This window comes from Selaginella moellendorffii, unplaced genomic scaffold (assembly GCF_000143415.4).
Source record: "Selaginella moellendorffii unplaced genomic scaffold, v1.0 SELMOscaffold_13, whole genome shotgun sequence".
Classification (NCBI taxonomy): domain Eukaryota; kingdom Viridiplantae; phylum Streptophyta; class Lycopodiopsida; order Selaginellales; family Selaginellaceae; genus Selaginella; species Selaginella moellendorffii.
Window position 1 is genome coordinate 2,453,979 of NW_003314274.1, and position 19,105 is coordinate 2,473,083.

General features: G+C 50.4%; 4 protein-coding genes across 7 annotated transcripts; 2 read left to right on the plus strand and 2 right to left on the minus strand.

The window, feature by feature from the left end:
* The first annotated feature begins 26 nt into the window (after window positions 1-26).
* Window positions 27-2,050, plus strand: LOC9646307 (3-oxoacyl-[acyl-carrier-protein] synthase I, chloroplastic). Of its 2 annotated transcripts, XM_002969829.2 has the most exons (7): window positions 27-518; window positions 579-1,010; window positions 1,100-1,273; window positions 1,322-1,435; window positions 1,484-1,585; window positions 1,637-1,706; window positions 1,764-2,050. In XM_002969829.2, the coding sequence occupies exons 1-7, from the start codon at window positions 51-53 to the stop codon at window positions 1,829-1,831; spliced, it is 1,428 nt and encodes a 475-aa protein (XP_002969875.2). In that variant the 5' UTR covers window positions 27-50; the 3' UTR covers window positions 1,832-2,050. The 2 variants fall into 2 exon arrangements, with proteins under 2 accessions (XP_002969875.2, XP_024530666.1); XM_024674898.1 differs by having other exon boundaries at window positions 1,484-1,706.
* LOC112346281 lies at window positions 1,820-7,224 on the minus strand. The gene is made up of 14 exons (XM_024674890.1): window positions 7,141-7,224; window positions 6,385-7,069; window positions 6,214-6,302; window positions 6,032-6,130; window positions 5,450-5,981; window positions 4,719-5,393; window positions 4,605-4,668; window positions 3,151-4,557; window positions 2,919-3,099; window positions 2,786-2,869; window positions 2,405-2,731; window positions 2,244-2,339; window positions 2,058-2,183; window positions 1,820-2,003 (listed from the first exon to the last, which is right to left on the minus strand). Exons 1-14 carry the CDS (start codon window positions 7,195-7,197, stop codon window positions 1,935-1,937), a joined length of 4,491 nt encoding a protein of 1,496 aa, XP_024530658.1. The 5' UTR covers window positions 7,198-7,224; the 3' UTR covers window positions 1,820-1,934.
* LOC9645707 (spatacsin) lies at window positions 7,220-16,537 on the plus strand. Its single transcript, XM_024674888.1, has 24 exons — window positions 7,220-8,805; window positions 8,862-8,937; window positions 8,996-9,118; window positions 9,172-9,352; window positions 9,413-9,766; window positions 9,816-10,001; window positions 10,051-10,335; window positions 10,394-10,903; window positions 10,957-11,290; window positions 11,342-11,469; window positions 11,524-11,619; window positions 11,673-11,816; window positions 11,865-12,311; window positions 12,364-12,423; window positions 12,480-12,751; window positions 12,802-13,138; window positions 13,190-13,639; window positions 13,691-13,807; window positions 13,866-13,987; window positions 14,040-14,709; window positions 14,761-15,015; window positions 15,077-15,265; window positions 15,319-15,657; window positions 15,724-16,537. The coding sequence occupies exons 1-24, from the start codon at window positions 7,281-7,283 to the stop codon at window positions 16,453-16,455; spliced, it is 7,932 nt and encodes a 2,643-aa protein (XP_024530656.1). The 5' UTR covers window positions 7,220-7,280; the 3' UTR covers window positions 16,456-16,537.
* On the minus strand, window positions 16,453-18,452 carry LOC9645708 (pentatricopeptide repeat-containing protein At4g02750). Of its 3 annotated transcripts, none has more exons than XM_024674893.1 (2): window positions 18,094-18,452; window positions 16,453-17,970 (listed from the first exon to the last, which is right to left on the minus strand). In XM_024674893.1, the coding sequence occupies exons 1-2, from the start codon at window positions 18,343-18,345 to the stop codon at window positions 16,525-16,527; spliced, it is 1,698 nt and encodes a 565-aa protein (XP_024530661.1). In that variant the 5' UTR covers window positions 18,346-18,452; the 3' UTR covers window positions 16,453-16,524. The 3 variants fall into 3 exon arrangements, with proteins under 3 accessions (XP_024530661.1, XP_024530663.1, XP_024530662.1); XM_024674895.1 differs by having other exon boundaries at window positions 16,453-17,919; window positions 18,078-18,141; XM_024674894.1 differs by having other exon boundaries at window positions 16,453-17,924; window positions 18,083-18,139.
* Between the last annotated feature and the right edge of the window lie 653 nt (window positions 18,453-19,105).

Below are 19,105 nucleotides of genomic sequence, written 5' to 3' on the forward strand. Positions count from 1 at the left end.
TTTAACCTAAACTTTCTGGGTATCGAACCACGACCGGGTGTTATAAGAAAATGGCCATGGCAGCACCATCGTCGTGGGAAGCAGGGATTTGGCACAAGAAGAAGAGCAATGGACGCATTCCTCTCGGCGCCATCGCGAGAAAGCATGGTAATATCGCCATGTCTTGCAGCTCCTTCTCGTCACTGCTGCTCTCCAGATCCAAGGACGATCATCATCCGGTGGAGCGCGAGAGAGATCCCAAGAAGCGCGTGGTGATCACCGGCATGGGATTGGTGTCCGTCTTCGGCAACGATGTGGATTCCTTCTACGACAAGCTCCTCCAGGGCGAGAGCGGGATCACGCTCATCGACCGCTTCGACGCGTCCAAGTTCCCGACGCGATTCGGCGGCCAGATCCGCAACTTCTCGTCCCAGGGCTACATCGATGGCAAGAACGACCGGCGCCTCGACGATTGCCTGCGCTACTGCCTGGTGAGTGGGAAGAAGGCGCTAGAGAACGCGGAGCTGGATACAAGCAAGGTAAAATCTCTCGAGCTCCTCAAATATTTCGATGATATGATCGCTGCATTGTCTGTCTAGATCGACAAGGAGCGTGTTGGCGTCGTGGTGGGATCGGGAATGGGAGGTCTGTCGGTGTTCTCGGATGCTGTCCAGGCGCTCGGTGACAAAGGCCACCGCCGCATCACTCCTTTTTTCATTCCCTACACCATCACCAACATGGGCTCGGCGCTCATCGCCATCGAGCTGGGATTCATGGGGCCGAATTACTCCATCTCCACAGCCTGTGCCACTTCCAACTACTGCTTCTGCGCTGCGGCCAATCACATTCGTCGCGGGGAGGCCGACGTTATGCTTACCGGTGGCACCGAGGCCCCGATCATCCCAGTCGGGCTTGGCGGATTCGTTGCTTGCCGGGCTCTGTCGCAGAGGAACAGCGATCCCCAGACAGCTTCTCGGCCATGGGACAGAGATCGAGATGGATTTGTCATTGGAGAAGGCGCCGGAATTCTGGTATGATCTTCCATCTTTCTTACGTAGTATGATCTCCCATCTTTTGTTTTTTCCTGGCGTGGTTTTCCAACTTTCCAACTTTGTACCAGGTGATGGAGAGTTTGGATCACGCCATGAGGCGAAACGCGCCCATTCTTGCGGAGTACTTGGGTGGCGCTGTCACTTGTGATGCTTACCACATGACTGACCCTCGAGCCGATGGATTGGGAGTTTCAACGTGCATTACGCGTGCACTAGATGACGCGGGTGTACATCCAGAAGAGGTATTATCTCTTTGCGCTCGTCTCGATCATTCTCACCAAGGTCTTCAGGTGAATTTTATAAACGCTCACGCTACATCCACTCCAGTTGGCGACATGGCTGAGGTGAATGCCATTAAAAAAGTATTCAAGGATACGTCGGAGATGAAGATGAACGCTACCAAGGTACGTCTGATTGCTGCAATGCTGCTATTGTAACTTGAGTTTTTCTAGTCGATGATTGGACATTCTCTTGGAGCCTGTGGTGGCCTGGAAGCCATTGCCACCATCAAGGCTATAAAGACTGGATGGGTTCATCCAACTATCAACCAATTTGTGAGTCGGAATAGCTTGCTTGTTCACGATCACTCACAATCCTTTCGGCAGAATGTTGACCCGCTAGTAACATGTTTTGATACGGTTCCAAACGTGAAGAAACAGCACGAGATCAATGTTGGTAAGTAAAACTACGTCGTTGGAAGCAAGGCAGTACTAACACGACTCCACACAACAGCTATTTCGAACTCGTTTGGCTTTGGAGGCCACAATTCGGTGGTCGTCTTCGCACCGTTTGTTCACTAAGTAAAAATATCTATTCAGTTTCCCCAGACAGCCAACACGTCTTGCTGGCGAGAGCAAGACGATTTAAAATATACAGTCTAGTAAGCGAGCTGGAAATAATCTCTCAAGTCTTTTGCGAGTCCTTTCTGGTCGGCTTTCTCAAATCGTCGAAACTGGGTTTGCCATTGTATTCCTGTGACGAAGGCTTTAAAGAAAAGAAAAAACTTTGGTTCTGGGACAGTCTTACCTCTGCTCGCGCACACTTGCTATTGCGTCTCGACTCTAAGACGCTCGCTTCTGCATGGTTTATACATTTTCCATGGAAACGAACGTGGCCATCCGTGTCGTTCACAGTTTCGATCTGGAGCAAGCCCTGTAATGGAGGATCATCACTTTGCGAAAAAAAAAAGAAAGAAGCAAACAATGTCCTAACCTTGGAATGAGCACACCAGGCATGAAAAGGAACAGCACACTTCGCCTCGTGACACTGAATACAGGAGCCACCTTCTCGTTTGCATATGGTGCAAGTCTAAACAAGAACCCCGAACAGAGAAAAACATAAGACCATAAGACCAAAGTTTTTTCTCTACGTACCAGTCGTCTCCTGGAAACCGAAACTCCAGATACGTCGAACATCCCCATCGTTCCAAGGTTGAGGCACCTCGTCCCGGGCATCCACAGGGCGCACACCATATGAACCCATTGTGCGACGCTCGGATCACTCACGGAAGCCGTGATGGTGTTGCTGACTTCTTCGATTTCCCTGGCGCTGTTTCTCTCCGATCGGCGTACCTGCTTAAGCCCGGGCTTGGGCCGTTCACCGCTTCCGGCCTTCCATGCCTTAAGTAGTCCCTTCACGACGGTCTGCGCGTTTTGAGCTCGAGTCATCGCCCCGCCGCGATATCCACAGAGGACACACACCTGGAATGAAACCACTCGTCCATCAGCAACTGGCTAACAAGTTAAACTACTTACGATGTTCTCGACTTCGGACTTGCATGGACGGCACGTCCACGAGGACTTTGGAACCTTAGGAACTCCGTAGCAAGCTTGATGGACCTGCTTTGAGCGCAAAATTCGTAAATCGTTTAACAACAAATTTCGTTACCTTCACTGGACACGCGCTACAGTAGATGAGCTGATTGTGTGATTCGGACTTTGAACTCCCACAAACGGAGCAAGCGTTTTCCTTGACAGGTTGAGCCTTCTTGCAATGCTTCTTCAGCTCCAACTCATCTTCTACACACTTCAGTTTTACTGTCTGCGTTGTTCCAGGTTCACGACTGCCGCTGCATGGCAAAAACAATTTTAGTCCATCCCGCAACTTTGAAACTCCAAACCTGAAAGTAGAGGTTGTTTGTTGGTGATTCGTAGTCCTCCTTCGCTTTACGCCTTCGGTTTCTGCTAATGAGCTCTTCCCTGTCTGCCCTGACTCCAGTTTCTTTTTCGCAACCGACGATGTCTGTCTTTGGGAATCATCTTCAGTTGCTAGAGACTTCGTTTTCCTGGTAGCTCCTCTTGGAGACCTTTCACCACGAGGAATGATACTTTGTCCCACTCTGAAAGGCCGACAAGTTACGTTTGCAGAAGGGTCAGGTATTGACGAATTGAGCTCAGACAGCTTACGCTTGCGGATCTCTTTGCGTAGAGCACCACCATCTTCCTTACACCCCTGTCCTTCAGCATTCTTTGAAAAACGGGGAAATCCTTCCAGACTGATTCTCCGTTCAGTTGCGTGCTTCATTATCGACTTCATTGACATCATCTTCCCGTTTCCACCGTTCCCCGTCCGGTTGTGTTTTCTTTGATCGCTACTGTCGGAATCCTGTTCGTCTGTGCCGGCTGGTGGGTCTCGACTCTTAACTTTGATTTTCAAGAGAGTGTTTTTCTGCTTCCCCCCGGCTATGTCGCCGTGCGAGTCCTTGAGAAGGAGAGATGCAGAACGGGTCTTCCTCACAGTTGTTCTCGATCGCTTTTGCTTCGGTGTAAGCTTACATAGAGCGGTGTTTTGTTCCTCATCATCCCTTTGCTGCCGTCGGTTCGAAGCAGGGAGCTCGGAAACGCCTGAATCATTACCCTTGGAATTCCTAGCCATGATTGTGTCGTTGAGGCTCGCCACCTTTTTCCGGCCTCTTCTTTCAACCTTGTCTTCATGTTGCACTTCTTGCAACCCTTCTATCATGACGGACTCATTAGCCTCGCTGGAAGAGCGGTCGCTTGGTGAGAGTGATAACTCCCGAGTATCTCCAGCTTCAAACTTTTCGGAGCTGGATTTTCCAATACCCGAGCCTTCATCAATTAAGTCATGCTCTCGGCTCTCCGACTCCAGTGTCGAGGCTTCATCATTCACGTCGTCGTGTGCATCTGAAAAACTCGCAACGTTCTCCGAGCTTTTAGTTGAAACCTCGCTAGTTTCATCCTCGTCCTCGAGTGAGGTGGTCTTGCCAGCTAGAATGCCTTCACCCGTGGTTTCACTGGGGACTTCTAAGCCATCACACGGCTTTGCAGGGGCGTTCCACGCAAAGGAACCATTTTCAAGCGGCACGTTTTTTTCCGAATGAACTGCGCCTGTAGGCAACTCATTTTCACCAACCGATACTAGTAGCCCAGAATTTGCCGGTATAATTGACGATGTATCTTCGTGGTGCTGGCCTGGTTTCCCCTCTAGAAGACTATCCCTTGTCAGATTTTGCGAGCTGGTGGCATGACTATTTCTTTCACCTGGTACTAAGAGCGCGGTAGAGTTTCTGCAGAAAGAGCTGATATAGTTTAAGCATATGCAGACTTAACCGACCTGTTTGCTTCGTCGACAATGTATGGATGCTCCACTGTCGCCTTGTGATCCAAAGCACTTTTTCCTGAAGTGAAGAATACAACTTAGAAACGTAATCCTCAGCGTAGATTATACCTGGAGTGGCAATCGAAGGATTCGCTGGTTCTGTTTCAGCTCTCCCGATGTCACATAAACGTGCTTTGGTTCTAAATTGCTCGCCGATCTGAAGAGCTTCCTGTCCATCGAGCACAGATCCTGTTGCTTTGTGTTCCATACCCTGTTGCTGTATACAGCTACTACTGCTCATTCGGCACGCCAAAGTTTCCTGGGGTGCGGGTGCAGCCCGGGTCCCATCACCCCCAAAGCAGTGTACCACCTCCTTCTCTTTACTTTGCAAATACCGAGTCCCATTGTTGGACCATCCCACTTGAGAGCATTCTTGTGAGACGTATTGCTGACTATCCATCTGAGTAAATCCAACAACGTCGTTAAGCAGCCGATGACTCACCATTCTCTGCTTCATCTGTGACTGTGATAGCAGTTCAAGCGAGTTTTCTGGCACGTGAGGTTTTAACTGGTAGAAAGAGTCCCCATGCTCTGACGAAACTCTGTTCCCATTCTGATTTGGTGGCTCCGTCCAGAACTTTGTCCTCTCACTGAGTACTGTTCTTTCCAATGCGGCCGGGCCATAGTGACCGAAGTTCACAACGTTGATTTTCTCCAGTCGTTGTTGTTGGGTAAACTGCTGAACATCTTGCTGTGGCTGGAAACCATAGCCATGTACTGATCCCGGGTGAAGGCTGGCATCAACTGCACAAACATATACAGAAACCTTGTCAGCCGAATGGTCAAGCGGAATTACGTACTCTTTTGATACGCTCTTTCATAAACGAGTGAGGTTGGCTGATCCATCTCTGTAGTCTGCATCTGTGACCGGAAGGCTGTGCCGAATGATGCTCCTGCTTTCTGTGCTTGCTGTGACGGCTGCCCCAGCCTCAACTCAAAGCTCGACGCAAAACTGTCCTTGTCCTGTCTGACGTTCTCGTCCCAAGGTTTCCTTGCTTGATCAGAATGCAAGATCCTTTCCCGCAAACCAAGCTGTTGTTCAGCGGACGAATAGGCTCGACCACCATTGATGAAGTCGAAATGCATTGGCTTGACGGCACCCACAATCCGTTGAAACTGCGGTGAAAGAAGCTCAGCGCCTTTCGAGCTTCTGTTGCAGCCTTGGAAAACAGCGTCCTGGTAATTCCCATAGTTCAGACTCGCAGGGAGGTTTGTCATCTGAACGGGCTGGCAACTGGTAAAAGTTTCAGGCAATTTAGGAGTGTGTACGTTTCTACTCGTTTCACTTCCATCACCAGAGTCCCATCCAGCTTCATCATCCGGCACAGGAACCTGTGCGCATACGTTAGCTAGAAAAGACGGGAAAAGATGATAACACGAACCCCGACTCGTGTAAAGACTTTTCTGCGCCACTGGACTAGTGTCTCCCCCGTTTCCAAGTAGACAGCATTGCCGGGATTGACAGAATGAGAACCAGCATGCTGATGCAATGAAAAGAAAGTAAGAGAGTGAGAGAGAATAAAAAAAGAACGCACAGATCGTCTAAATCTCTACCGGCACTTGCCTGGACAAACTTGGCAACTGTCATCGCGCAGCCGTGACACAAACACACCACCTCCAGCCGACCCCTATCAGTGAGAAGCAGCTCTCCATCTGTTGTCGGGAAAAGCCCGAGCAAGATGACGTCAAAGAGATGATCCAAGACGCAAGGTATAGAGAGGAAGAGAAAACTTACTGGCGATCAATCCTTGAGCGCCGGGAGTGTATACTCGCAGACCCGCCGGGAAGGCATGCGAAGTAGAGTTCGCGCTGTTGATAGATTTTCTCTGTGGAGGTAGCAGCGCCTGTCCGTGGAGCTGCTGCTGGTTTCGAAAGTCTGTAGAGCAGCTAGTCTGGGCGTCATAGGTTGATCGAGACAAAGAGCTGTCCTTGAAGAAGTCGACGTCGGATTTCTTGGTCCTTGATCTGTTCTTGAGCAAGCCCAAGTCCCGGTCCAGAGAAGCAGTGGTAGCAACGTCGGTGAGAAGGGCACGATTGGTAGTAGCGGGATGGAGCTCCTGGACGCCAGACCAAGGCACGGCAGCATTGGCACTCGCAGTGGAGGAAACTAGATGATGTTGCAAGTGTGGATGATGAGAAGTGACGATCCCTCCGGCCGAGTGATGGAGAGAGTGCTGCTGATGGTGCTGTTGCTGCTGCTGGACGAGAGCTAGCAGCTGATTGCTGCCTTGATCGCTGCTACGAATCGACTGCTGCTGCTTAAGGCCTCCTTCCAGGCCGCCGAAGTTGATGAGATGATTGGCGCCCAGTGTCTCCTGCCGGATTGTCACGCACACCTCCTGCGCGACGAAGGGATGATGGTGATGGTGAGGCGGATGATTCAGCTGGCTCACGGTGCCAGCCGCATTGGCCGCATTGACCTGGAATTGCAGCGCAGCGAGGATCACAATGTGAGGCTCCCGGGGCCAAGGGGAGATGAATGTAGGCTTACCTGAGCTCCGCCAAACGATTGCTGCGGTCGACTGTGGTGCTTCCACAGATCCTCCATCCAAGCTCTCCCGCTCAGGAGACCCCCATAGCCCTAAAAACCCTTGCTTGGTGAAATAGGGTTCTTGAAAGGGCGAGGCAATCATGGAGGACGAGGACGACGATCCGATTGCCGTAATGCAGCTCCACAGCTGGCCGGAGGTCCCGCTCTGCGAAGTCCAGCAGCTGACCGATGCAGCTCTATCGCCATCGCTCCGGCGATTGCTGCTTGTGTCGAGGACGTTGGGATCAGCGCGCTTGCTCACATTGAAGAAAAATCTCTCGGTAAGTTTGCCACAGCCGATGGGATCATTCGCGTGGGGATGCCAGACAGATTGTTACACGAGCAATGGGGGATCGTCGGGGCCATTTGAGGAGCTGCTCTTCACTTGCAGCGATAGAGGTCTTATGATCTACGGGTTCGCAAGCAAGGTTAGCGAGCATGGCCTAGATTCTAGCAGCTCTAGCTCTATCTACGAGGTTGAGCTGGGATATCACGACGTCGACAAACCGAAGCTCGTCTTTTTGGAAGCCGAGGCATGGCCGGATTTCGTACCATTGAGCATCGCGAGAGACTCGCCTTCTTTCTCGAAGTTAGTTCAGTTCGCCATCAAGGACTCTGGTACCGACCAAGCATGTCTTGATGGAAGAAGCTATGGATTGGTTAGCTTGGTTTCAAGTTTCTCCGGCAGCTTGGTGGCAATGATCTTGCAAGAGGCTTCTAGTGGCGATCAAGCTGTAGTGATCGCCAGGATATCCGAATGGGACGTACGCTGGATCGCTCGGATTCTCCTCGACGTGCAGGGAAAAGACTGGGTGGACTTTTCTCTGGTGCTGGACAGGTTCCTGGGTCTCACAGGCAGTGGCAAGATTTTTATCTGGGAAGCTTCGACGGGAAAGTTTCTATCTGTTGTTCATGTTTCAGGGACGACGGCCACCTTTTCGCGACTATATCCTGCCAAGCCTCGGGGACTTGTAGGTGTTGCGGACGAGCTCGGACAGATTTTCCTCGTCTCGCTGGAGAGTCACTTCTCTCAGCCTGGTATCGGTAACTGGCGCTCAAGCTGGGAGCTTGCCGATTCCGAAGTTTGGATCCGCGAGGCTGGGACTAAGCCGACGCTTAGTCCCAGTGGATTCACTCCCAAGCACTTTTTGGCTGCGGGAAAATCACCCGGTTACAAAGGCAGGAAGCTCCGGAAGGTTGTATTGCCTTGTGTTTCTTCCAGTTCCAGTTCCGATGCTGCCATTGCAATAAGTTCGTGCTCGATAACTCGGTTGGTCAGAAGGGATGGCTCCGCCACAGTGGTGCAGAGTCCGTTGTATTGCTCGACAGGCACAGATGCCGCGACCAAGACTTGGACATACTCCAACGAAACAGTGGGCTTCAGCTTTCAAGGGTCACTTTATCTCGTATCAGCAAACTCTCTGACCGTGGTTCTTCCTCCAGTCATTGATTCAAGTCATCAGGCACCTAGACAGCAGTGGTGGTGTACGTCCACAAGAGAGCTTCCTAGCTTTTTGTCATGCCAAACTCCGGTCCCGCAACTACAGCAGTGGCAAATGGCAGTACTGGACAGATGCCTCATTTATGACGGATTGGATGAGGCGGAGCACTTGTTCGTTGAAAATGGTGAGCTTTTGTGAAGTTCGTTGAAGCTTGGAAATAGATTAATTCTAACACTGTAGGCTGGAACATCAGACTTGCACGACTGCGAAAGTTACAGTTGGCGTTAGACTATCAGCGAACAAATGAGATTGCACCGTAAGTTTCGTTATTTCATTTCTCAACAAAAGTTTACACAGACCAAGCTCCTGTCCAGGTTGTTGAATAAGCTTATTCCTGTGGGTGGAGCTGAAACAGGTGTGCTACGTCTGATGTTTACTGCTGTGGAACTTATGTTGAATCAATTCGGCAGTGATAACGAGCTTTCTCAAGCAGCGCGGTAAATATGTTCCTTGTTACTTATCGATGGATATCATCTACTTTGTGTTTCAGGTTGCTTGCCCTTGGTGCACGTTTCACCAGGGAATTGATTAAAGTTTATGGACTTCGAAGTTTTCCCGACGACAACCTTCAGACGTCACAGCCTCTCCTGGAACTTTCGCAGTTTCTGGAAACTATTAGAACCTTGCAAGACCATCTACATTCACGCAAGACTAGGCCAAATACTGAAAAGGTAAGCAGTTTTGGAATTGGCTGCTTCCTTGAATTTTTTTGTTTCTTTTACTTTTTGCAGGATGAGGCTGTACCAGAGGTGGAAAGGCGGGTGCAAGCAACTCCTTCAGTCGAGCCACACTATAATGACGACCGCTTGGTTTCTACTGTTATAGCGTCACCTGAGGACGAAGAAAACAGTAGAAGACACCCTTCGCAGGAAACTCCGAAAGAGATGATCGCCCGTTGGGACAGTGAAAACATTGATGTTCTTGGTATCGTGAAGGATGCTTTACGTGCAGGACGCATACCTTTGGCAGTTGTACAACTTCACCACCGGAGGTGTGGAGAGACTGGTAAGAGGCAACTGGAGGCCGACGTTTTTAAGGAAGTTCGTGACATCGGCAGATCAATCGTCTATGAGTTGCTTTGCAAGGTGACTTTCGGTTTTGGTTACGGTGGTAGCATTCTGATTTTTGGTACAGGGAAAGACGCCAATTGCATTGGCAGCGTTGCGCAGACTTGGAGAAGACATACCAACGGTGCTACATGATCTGGCATTTGGAACCGTACGGCGGTCATTACGAGCTCATACTACGAAAGAGCTGCGGAGGCACGGTCACCTTGATCCAAAAGAGTATCGCCTCTTACAAACTATTTCGCGAATTGAGGTAAACTAAGTTTGTTGCATCTTCGTTTTCTGACTTTATGTTATTGAAGAGTGTGTACCCAAGCAACAACTTCTGGAAAAGTTACCACATACGACATGAAGATTCCGTTGGTACTTCAATGCCTAGCGATCGAAAGCTTCAGATTTGGTGTACATCGCCCGTTGGAGATTGTTCGATTGACTGTGGTGAGATTGATGGTGTGGTATTGGGATCATGGAATAGAATTATCGCTAAAGACGTGGAGGATGAAGTGAACAAAGAAGAGCGCTCTGCAGCATACTGGGCTGGTGCGCTGGTTTGGCTTCAATCGTTGGATGAGTTAACTATTGATCGGGTAACTAGATTCAAGTTTCAGTTTCTTCTCGCTCGTGACTAATGTTTGCTACCTGTAGATGATTCTGGAGCAATCTCAAGCATCAAATGTTGCATGGGATTCTCAGCTGAAGTATGCGGTGGTACACCACTCGTGGTCCGCTTCAACAAGCTTGATCAGTGATATTCCTTCCTCGGAATTACAAGAATCTGAGCTGGAGATTCAGGTGCCAACTTCAAGAAATGGTATAGTGGTGGTGACAATACCCAAGGTCAAGCGGCTCGCGCCGAACTTAGATGCTTGCTCCAACTGGCTTCGTTATCTGGTTGAACGGGATCTAGCAAGAGGTCACATTTTCTTGCGGTCGCTATGGACTGGTGCAACCGAGCTGCTTTCATTGCTTTCACGTGCCGGTCTTATATTTTCTCACTCGGCTTCAGACGTCCAACAAGTTGATACTGTACAAGCCATCCAGCAGCTTGTAGTACGGTCTTGTGTGCAGTATCGTCTACCGTGGTTACTCGAGTTATATCTTGATCAGCATTTGTCAGGGTTCGATGAAGACGCGGAAACATTTTTGGAGATTGCGGTAATTTATTTCGGATTGTTTTGTTCTTGTCACTTGAATTTTGGTTTTCCTAGGAAGACTGCCACTGGGCAAGATGGCTTCTTTTGTCACGTGACAACAAGTACGAATATGAAGCTTCTTTTGCAAATGCTATGGCAATCTTTGCGGGTCAGTCGATTTTGACACTAGACGACATGGCTACGTTTGGAAGTGAGCTCATGGCTCTTTCGACTCTAGCTTATGCTCCTGTTCTACCTCAAAAATGTTTATACTCGGGGGTGAAAAAGCAGTCTGGTAACAGCTGGCAGTGTAGTCTCGAGCAACTTCAAGCAGGTCTGAAACCATTCCCGACTCTTTGGAACACTTTAAAGTTTTGGTGCCTTGGGAAAAAGGTCAAAGTTGATCCCGGTAAGATAGTTGGGTACTTTTTTTGCCATTATGATGACACCGGTGAAGCAGATTTGCCTAGTTATCTACAGTGGCGTTTGAGCCTGTTTTCTTCAGCGGACTACGGGACATCGCTCTTAACTTTACTTCCGAGATGGCTTCCAAAAAGCTTCAAAAGAGTTTTGTATCTATCCATTCAGGTAGGTGATTATCCATCTTTGGTTTCCGACCCGTGTAAGACCTGGTTTTAACAGGGAGGCGGTGTTGGAGAAAGTTTCATGAGCCCAGCGTCTTGGGAGGAATCGATAAAAAAGAGGATTGACAAGCAGATTCATTTGAACTCGTTAGAGGTTTGAACTTATTATGTCGTTTTCCTCCTCATGACGGTTGTTTTGTCTTTCAGACCCCAGAATCTAAGCTTGAACTTCAACTCCTTCAAGGATGTCCACTCGCTGCGTTTAGTTATTTAATGTCGCTACGAGCTAATGAAGGAAGGTCTGGAGATGATGGTGTGCTTTCTCACGTTGAGGAATACCTGCTTTGCCTGGTAAGTTTCTCCCGCCTGGACGCTTTTTGTAAAACCGGTGTTGTGCAGGTGAAGCCTCTTGGTGTACGTAATTTTAGAAACGATGTGGTCACCGCTGCATGTTCTCTGCTGCTAGAGCTCTGTGGCGTGTCTGCTACCGTCCTACGCACTGACATAGCCGCTCTTCGTCGAATCGCTGAAAGTGAATCCTCTGGCGAAGATGTGTCAAACTATCTTGCAGAATCGCTATCCAATAGTTATACGGAAACAGGTGTAGCTGGTGAAGCGGACAAGCGTTGCACTTCACTTATTTTAGAGCACCTAGAAAGAGCCAGTATGACTGGAGAAGACGCAAACGGGCTATGGCTTAAGACAGGTGAGGGAAATGGACAAGAACTGCGTACGTCTCAGATGTCAATGAGTGAACGTTGGAGTTTGGTAACGGCGTTCTGCCGAGTTCATCACTTGCCACTCAGTACAGTTTACCTTACTCACTTGGCTGGAGATGATGACTGGGTACGTAGGACTTCCTTTGCTTCAAGCATCGTAACATCTGAAATTTTGACAGGTTGGATTCCTAGCTGAAGCTCAGTCTGAAGGTTGTCCGCTCGATATACTTGTTGGGGTGGTAAGTCCTCTTTTATTTGTTTTTTTTTCCCATTGTCGTAATATTCTGTATTTCAGGCATCAAAGAATTTTAAAGATGAGCAACTACGAAGTCACGTTTTGACTGTTTTAAATAGCATGTCCGGGAAATCTGATCACACGGAAATTTTGGACCACAACGAGTTATTTTCACTGATAGCGGAAATTGAGAGTCGTAAAACTCCTGGAGCAGATTTGATTCAAAAGGCAAAAAGCATGCGTTGGCCACTACTTGCTGTAGTGGCCTCTTGCTTCAACGACGTATCTCCACTCACGTGCGTGGCTGCATGGCTGGAAGTAACAGCAGAAAGGTAGGCCAAGTTGGCTATGGATTTGCAGATAGTTAACAGTTGCATTGTAGAGAAACCAATGGTGTAGGAGCTGCTTTGGCATCTAATGTGGGCTATGCTGTGGATGCTACAAATGCAGTATATCATACGCACCATCGGTTGCCAGTCTACACTCGCATCAATGCGAAAAGACGACGTCTTTTGTCAAGTCAGAACGAGGATGATTTTATCGAGTCCAGCCAGCCTATGCAACCAACCCAGATACTTCATGCTGCAGATGGCACTCAAGAGTCTTTGGCAAAAATGGTTGCAACTCTGTGCGAAAAGCAGCTGTTCATTCCTCTGCTTAAAGCATTCGAGCTATTTCTTCCGTCTTCACCTCTGCTTCACTTCATTAGATTTCTGCGGGTAAGTTTACTCTTCTTTCTGTACAAGCTTTTAACCATATTTTGTGTCCAGGCCTTTTCACAGATGAGGTTGTCTGAAGCTTCAGCTCATTTGGCCGACTTTTCTGCATTTTTGAAAGAAGAAATTCACAGTAGGGGTGGAAGAAGTGGAACAACATGGATCAGTAAAGCAGCTATTGCTGGGGCCAATGCGATATTGGCTGCGTGTCCTTCTGCCTATGAGAAGCGCTGCATGTTGCAGTTGCTTGCTGCAGCAGATTTTGGTGATGGAGGTGTTGCTGCTATGGGATACAGAAAGCTTTACTGGAAAATCCAGCTTGCGGATCCGTCATTGCGTCAAGGGAGACAGTCGGGAACGCAGGTTGATGACTTGGATGACGACGCTCTTTTAAAAGATCTCGAAGCGAGTGGTCAATGGGAAGACGCTCGTAGTTGGGCGAGGCAACTTGATCTCAGCAATCAAGGGAATTCGGGTGCAGTTCATCACGTAACAGAGATGCAGGTAAACGGCTTAACAACTCTGGTTAGTAATTTGTGTTGATATGTTTTTCAGGCAGAGGCAATGGTTGCCGAATGGAAGGAGTTGCTTTGGGATGTACCCGAGCAAAGAGCAGCACTATGGCGGCACTGTCAGGCGCTTTTCACTAAACATTCGTACCCTCCGCTCAAGGTAGTGTTTTTAGTTGCTTGTTTTATAGCCTTGCCGACATTTTGTGTTTTTTTTACAGGCTGGTATGTTTTTCTTGAAGCACGCTGAGGACATTGAGCAACATGGCCTACCTGCAGAGTTGCATGCAGTACTGCTGCTGGCACTTCAATGGCTTAGCGGTTCGATCACTGGATCAGCTCCGTATGTGATATTCACATTATTTTCTTTGTTTAACTTTAATGTTTCTTTCCAGTGTCTATCCGGTTCCTCTGCTCCGTGAACTTGAGACTAGAGTGTGGCTCTTGGCCGTGGAATCTGAAGTTTTGATGAAGAGCAGCAGCTCAAACAGTCCAACTTTTAGGCTTGGAGCATTAAATCTGGAAAGTCCATTCAGCATGCACAGCGGGAGCCCTGTTGATCGCACGGCAGCTAAGATTGCAACTGTTGATGGCCACCTCAAAGTCTTCAACTCTATGCACGCAGACATAATGGACGATATTCGGCAGGTTCACAGCCCCGTAGGTTCTGGTGGTAAAAACGGAGGGTCTAAACCAAAACGCAGACTTCTTAGACGTGGCCAGGAGAAGGAACAAACATCACCTGATATGGACAACAAGTTGAAGATCACTGACGAAGACTCTACTGCTGGCTGGGAAGACAAGGTTGGGGAGGGGGAAGTTGAAAGGGCGATTCTCGCGCTCGTTGAAGTTGGTCAGGTGCAAGCAGCAAGACAACTTCAACAAAAGTTGTCACCCAGTCGTGTACCTGCAGAGCTTGTCTGGGCTGAGACGGCTTACAACGTTGCCATGCTCTCGAGTCCTACTGTGAAGGGATCAATAAGAGGATCAGCTTTGGGTGCACCTGTCATGAAGACGCTCAACAAACTGAAGTTGAAAGATGTCTCGTCTGCTTCGCCTCTTCAGGTAAGAACTCGTGCGTTCCTTTTTGTGTTTTAACTTGGCTGTTCTGCTCAGGCTATGGAGGCTTTGACTGCGGCTTGTCGAGAAGGCTGTGGTCGTGGCCATTGCAGACGAGTTACTGCCGTGGCTCAGATTGCCAACTTTTTGGACCTGCCTTTCTTTGAAGCCTTCCAAAAGCATCCGACTGAACTGCTTCAGCTTCTTTCTCTAAAAGGCCAAGATGCTGTTTCAGAAGCTAAACTTTTGGTGGCCACCCATTCGATCAACGCATCCAGTATTGCTCGCATTTTGGCCGAGTCATTTCTCAAGGTGTGGTTTTTTAAGTCTTTCATTTCTTTCGTTATTTCTTTTTCTTTTGTGATATATCCAGGGTCTCCTTGCTGCACATCGCGGTGGATACATGGACTCGTCTTCCTCGAAGGAGGAGGGACCAGCACCACTGTTATGGCGATCATCCGATTTTGTACAATGGGGTCAGCTATGTCCATCTGAACCAGAACTTGGACATGCTTTGATGCGACTAGTAATAAGTGGGCATGATATGCCGCACGCTTGCGAGGTACAAACTTTTTCTTTCGTCTTGTGCGATCCTTGACTCGGTACAACACACAGGTGGAGCTACTTATACTAGCGCATCAATTCTATGAGTCATCTGCATGTCTTGATGGAATGGACGTACTGGTTGCTCTAGCAGCCACTAGGGTGGAAGCTTATGTGGCTGAAGGAGACTTCTCAGCCCTTGCCCGGTTGGTAACAGGTGTGAGCAACTTCCAAGCGCTGCGTTTTGTCCTGGATCTGCTGATAGAAAACGGTCAACTGGAGTTGCTGCTCAAGAAACGTGCTGCTGTTGATGCGTTGAAGGAGTCATCGGCATCTGTCCGAGGCTTCCGAATGGCCGTTATCTCAGCTCTGAAGCACTTCAACCCGCATGATTTAGACGCGTTTGGAATGGTTAGTAACTTCTCGCACCGTCATCTGCTTTGTTGCCTAAGCGTTCGTTTTTCTTGTATGTCGCAGGTGTTCAGCCATTTCAGCATGGCCCACGAGATGGCTAATCTTTTGGAATCAAGAGGACGGAAAGGCTTAACTCGGTCCATTAGGAACGATCCAGAGCAGAACGAAGAGGTGCTGGAGATAATGAGGTTCTTTGTGGAAGCGTCGGAGGTGTATGCGGGGATTGATTGTGGAAACAAGACAAGGTGGTGCTGCGCTCAGGCCTCATTGCTCTCGTTGCAGCTCAGAATGCCAGAAATCATGTGGCTCAACCTGACGGAAACAAATGCTCGACGTCTGCTAGTAGACCAGCGCCGGTTCCAGGAAGCATTGATAGTAGCAGAAGCCTACGGCCTCAACCAGCCCGCGGAGTGGGTTCCTGTGCTGTGGAACCAGGTGCTGTCACCAGGTTGGATCGAGCACTTCCTCACCGAGTTTGTGGCGTCATTGCCGCTCCGTCCATCCATGCTCATGGAGCTAGCTCGAATCTACCGGTCAGAAGTGTTGGCCAGAGGCGACCACCTGGACTTCTCGAAGTGGCTCACCTCTGGCATGCCACACGAGATCACCAAGTCGTTCAGGAGTATACTCAAGCACGTAGGCGACTTCAGGCTACGAACACAGCTCACAACTCTGGCCTCGGGCTTCCCCGACGTGCTTGATATGTGCGCTCGGATTCTAGACAAGGTGCCGGACATAGCTGGTCCACTGGTTCTCAAGCGGGGACACGGTGGAACTTACGTCTCGCTCATGTAGATAAACATGTCGATCGATCGGTCGGCGTGTATAGAGTCATGAGGTAAACAGCTCGTTTTGCTGCTTTTTCTAGGCAGAATAATATTGCAGATAAGCGGCCATCAAAATCCTCCATGCCACATTGTCTGCTTCGAACGGCATCGAGTGCATCAACTCTTGCGCTCCATCAAAGTTGCCTGCTCGGCCGACGAGATCGATCATGCAAATGTAGTGTTCCAGCGCCAGCCGGGTGTGGTAGTCGGCCTCCAAGCTCAGGAAGAACGAGCAGCCAGCGTCCAAGGCTCCGGCATGGCTGCACACGGACAGGACGCCGAGGCTGGTGATCTTGTTGGGAGCAACTCCATCCAGCAGCATGAGCCGCAGGAGGTCCAAAGCCTCGGCCACGTCGTCATGCACCGCTGCCACCATGCTGCTCCACGACACCACGTCTCTCCGGTACTTGATCGTCTCGAACACCGCCTTGGCATCGCTCACGTTCCCACACCTGACGTGAAAGTTGAGCACCGCGTTGGCCACAACGACGTCCGGCTCCCCGCTGTTCCATTTGATGGTGCACTGTAGCAGTGACGCTCCCAGCGCATCCAGTCCCAGGTTTGCACAGGCATCCAGCAGCGTGGTGAGAGTGATCTTATCGGCCTTGACGGCGTCCTGCTGCATCCGCTCCCAGAGCTCAAGAGCCTGCTCGTTTTCACCGTTCTGGACACAGGCCGAGAGGATGGCATTCCACGACACCAAGTCGCGATCGGGCATCCACTCGAAGACGGACAGAGCAGCAGCCAAGTCCCCCCGCCGAGAGCACACAGCAATCACAGCATTCCAGGAGACGAGGTTGTGGCATGCCATCTTGTGCCACGCCTCCACTGCTAGATCCATCTCCTCACTGCTGACCAAGGCTGCCAGCATCGCGTTCCACGACACGACGTCGCGTCCGCTCAAGCCGTCGAACACCGCCTTGGCGCTGCTGCTGCTCCTCCACGCTCCATACATGGTCACCAGGCTGTTCCCGACTGCTACGTCGCTGATCCCAAGCTCCGCCACCTCTTGGTGAAGCGCTCTTCCGAAAACTCTCAAGAACAACGACGACGACGACGAAGAAGAAGAAGATGAGGCCTCGAAGGCGCTGACGAGCGTGAAGACATCGGGCGGGTGGTAGTCACCTTGGGCGTCCATGAGGCTAAAGAGTTCCAACGCGCGCCTGGCAGTGGAAGAGCAGCGGCTGTGAGCTGCGATGATTGCATTCCAAGACACCCGGTCGCGACCACCATCGCCGCAAGCTTGGAAGAGCTGCGCTGCTTGCTCTGGTTTACCGCCCTGGGCAAATGCGGCGATCATCACGTTCCTCGAGACAACGTCCCACATTGGCATCCGGTCGAAGGTCCGCTTGGCTCGCTCGCCACTGTGATCCAGCTGCAGCTGTGCCGACATGACGATGTTCCACGAGAAGTGGTTCCTCCTCTCCATCTGATCCAGAAAGACACGGACGGCCTCCTCCGGCTCCCCGCAGCGCTTGAACATGTCCATCACCAGGTTCTTGAGAAAGGTGTGCTTGGCCAGACCCCTCCTCACGATGTGCGCCACGATCCTCCGGCCCTCTTGAATGCTCATCGCCTGGCGGAGGAGGAATCCATAGCTGTTGATGTCCAACTGCTTGTCCGCGCTCCATCGCTCCAACACGTCCACCACGTCGGAGACTCTCTCCTTGCCGCTGCTACTGCTGGTGCGAGTATCGAGCTCCTGCTGGGCGAGCGCTCCCCAGATGGAGCACTGATCTTGCTGGAGAGTGCCGGCCATCCATTGCAAGTAGCTGTCTGGGAGACGCGCAAGCTCCTCGCCTTTGTGCCTTCCAAAGCTCACCACCACGCGGCCCCTGCTGTTGATCACTGGCCTCATCAAGGATATCACGGATTCAATCGCCTCCGGTCTCGCTGATGCCTCGCCCGATCCCTTGCCCGGAGCTCGCCGCCATACATTCTGGACGCCACCTCCTGGATCTTAGAATGCAGTGGCTGGATCATGGAGCGGTATTTCATCCTGCGCCTGGGGATGCTGTGATAGTAGTAGGGGTCCTGATGATCATCAACCTCGGCATGCCGCGCGGGAGCAGCGCTGCATGCAGCGCTAGCGTGCTTTCTTCTAGATGGAATCCTTGGCATTGATCTCGGCTTGGCCATGGCTCTCACGCGATCGCCGCTGTCTGACGACGATCGGTCCTCCCACTCCCAGAATTGTTTCTTCGTCTTGGTTTTGCTCAATGTCTTGTTATCGCGAGGAGATGAATTTGCGCGCCTGAAGAACTGAGGAGCCAACAAGGTATCGTTGCTACTCCTGCTGCTGCCACTCTCGCGATCATTTGCTTGCAACTCAGCAAGGGCGCTGAGATTCTTGTGCTGCTTGCAAACAGACGAGCGAGGCGTAGCAGCTGTGGGAGTGGATCGAGGTCGAGAAGCTGCTGCGGGAGTAGTAGACTTGGTGGTGGCCGAGGGCGATGATGCAGCTTTGCGAGAGCGAGATCGCGAGAGCAAGCATTGTCTGATGCGCTCCGGAACAATCTCTGGCGGCAGGAGCAGCAGCAGAGCTTGATCACCACTTCTGTGCTTGCTCTTCCGTGCTGCCACTGCTGCTTCGACATAGGGATTGGAAGATGGAGGAG